Source organism: Gavialis gangeticus, unplaced genomic scaffold (genome assembly GCF_001723915.1).
Source record: "Gavialis gangeticus isolate Ggan-Ray unplaced genomic scaffold, GavGan_comp1, whole genome shotgun sequence".
Classification (NCBI taxonomy): Eukaryota; Metazoa; Chordata; order Crocodylia; family Gavialidae; genus Gavialis; species Gavialis gangeticus.
The window spans coordinates 812,077-814,194 of NW_017729000.1; the positions used below are offsets into that span (position 1 = coordinate 812,077).

General features: G+C 66.5%; 2 protein-coding genes across 2 annotated transcripts in view; one reads left to right on the forward strand and one right to left on the reverse strand.

The window, feature by feature from the left end:
* Positions 1-232, reverse strand: part of HIGD2A (HIG1 hypoxia inducible domain family member 2A) — an 865-nt gene extending 633 nt beyond the window's left edge. Inside the window, exon 1 of the mRNA XM_019506443.1 lies at positions 54-232. Coding sequence (XP_019361988.1) covers positions 54-171 — 118 coding nt within the window. The 5' untranslated portion in view covers positions 172-232. The remainder of the gene's footprint in view (positions 1-53) is intronic.
* A 138-nt stretch (positions 233-370) lies between these two features.
* Positions 371-2,118, forward strand: part of NOP16 (NOP16 nucleolar protein) — a 7,387-nt gene continuing 5,639 nt past the window's right edge. The window contains exons 1-4 of the mRNA XM_019506059.1: positions 371-509; positions 694-808; positions 1,369-1,438; positions 1,755-1,861. Coding sequence (XP_019361604.1) covers positions 403-509; positions 694-808; positions 1,369-1,438; positions 1,755-1,861 — 399 coding nt within the window. The 5' untranslated portion in view covers positions 371-402. The remainder of the gene's footprint in view (positions 510-693; positions 809-1,368; positions 1,439-1,754; positions 1,862-2,118) is intronic.

Consider the following 2,118-nt stretch of genomic DNA (forward strand, 5'->3'; position numbering starts at 1 on the left):
CCCCTCAGCCCTGGCCGCCGCCGCACCCATGACCTCTGGCCCCCCGCCCTCACCAGTGGGCACGAGCGGGTTCTCGCGCGTCTTGCGCATGAACTTTTCGGAGAACCCCTCCACGCGGTGCGCGGCGCTGGGCTCGAAGCCCTCGATCACCGGCGGCCGCCCGGGATCCATGGCTGCGGCCTGCAGGAAGCTAACCGTGACCTAAGCCTCGCCGGCCGCCGTACTCGGAAGCGGGGGTTTCCCCCTCCCCGCACTCCCAGCAGGTCAGGCAGCTTCCGGGCGGCGCAGTGCAGCATGGGCCCTGTAGTCCCGCGCGCGGGCGGGACGACACTTCCCGGCGGGCCCGCGGCTGGGCCCGGAAGCGAGTGGTGCTCGGGTGGGCGCGTGGGCCGGGTGGCCGAGATGCCCAAGGCCAAGGGCAAGAGCCGGCGGCAGAAGTTCGGCTACAGCGTGAACCGCAAGCGGCTGCACCACGCCGCCCGCCAGCGCGCCGCGCCCCGCGTCCAGTGGTGCGGCCCGGGATGGGAGGACTTGGCTCGCACCCCCGGGCCAGGGGGGCTCTGCGGTCCTTTGCAGCCCCCGGTGCTGGGGCGGTCTCTGCTCTCACCTGCTGGGGGGTGGCAGCTCCTGGGGCGACGAGCCTCTCCCCATCCTCCCTCTCAATCCTCTCCACCCTCTGCTCTCTCCCCGCAGCGCCCAGATCCGCCATGCCTGGGACAGGAGCAAGTCTGTGTCGCAGAACCTGGCCGAGATGGGCCTGGCGGCCGACCCCAACAAGGCCGTGCCCATCCAAAAGAGGGGGCCGTGGGTGAGCCTGTCTGAGGACGTGGGGGAGCTCCCTGCCGGGAGGCGATGCTGTTGGTGGGGGACCCGGTGGAAACCTGGCACGGCGAGGCTGGAGAACTTGGTGGCAGGGAACAGCCCTGACTTTGCTGCAGGGCGTGGAGCGGGTGGCAGGATATGCCTCCGAGGCCCGGTCTGTGGGGGCCTTGCGTGGCAAGCGCTCGGGGTGGGAGCACACTGAGGGGTGGCTGGAGCACAAGGGTGATGGCTGGGAGGTGCCAGGTTTGCCTGGGGCCTGGGCTGGGCCACATGAAGTGCTGCTCCAGCAGCCTGGGGAGCTGCTAGGCCAAGGATATGCTGATCAAGTATTGCCCTGGGTTTATGGGGTTGGCACAGGTCTGTCTTGGGTCAGACCCTGAGCGTGGGCTGTGTCTGCCTCGTGCCAGGCTCACCCTGGCCACGGGAGGTTCCCCACCCAAAGCCGTCCTCGGTCTGGGGACAAGCGGCCTCCAAAGCTGTGTGTAAACACACAGGCCCTGCTTGGATGGAGCTATCCTGAGCTGCCTCCGCTCTCGTTCAATGTAGCTGACAGACATGGAGGTTGACGGACAAGAGGGAGGGAAGCTGGTCGTGCGGAAGCCATACGTGCTGAACGGTAGGTGCTGCCTCGCTCTGGGATGCTTCCTGTGATGACTGCTTGCAGCCTGTGGCCAGCTCTGGGCTCGGGCAGACTCCTTTGCATGAAACCTCCCCCATGTCCCCACATCCCTGCCCGCTCTTGTACCTGAGCTCAGGAGCTGGCCAGACTGGGAAAGGAAGGGACACGTGTGGGGTGGGAGGGGCAGAAGGAGCAGAGCTGCCATCCTGGTTCCCCGGGGCTGTGGCTCAGTCTCCAGGTTCCACTGGGCTTGGGCACTGGGCGGCCTGGCTTGGAACAGCGCCCTGCCTCACTGTGTGCGGGTACTATGTAGAGCTGGAGCATGAGGCTAGCCTCCCGGAGAAGAAGTCGCAGACGCTTTCCAGGGACCTCATCGACTATGTGCAGCACATGATACGCAACCACGGCGAGAACTACAAGGTGGGTCTGTGAGGCGTAGTGGGATGGGGGGAAAGGCAGGCACTGAACACCCCACGAATTGCCCAAGTGCCTGTGAGAGCGGCTGCTCCTCCTCAGCCTGGCCAGTCCTTCCTGGTCTGTAGCCCAGTCACCTGCTGACTCGGAGGCACAGAACTCAACCATGCCTGGGGAATGGGTGTGCAGGCAGCCCTGTGGCTGGCCTGGCTCAGTGCTTGCTCACAGGGCATGGGCTTTTCCGGCGGGTTTGCTCTCCCTGG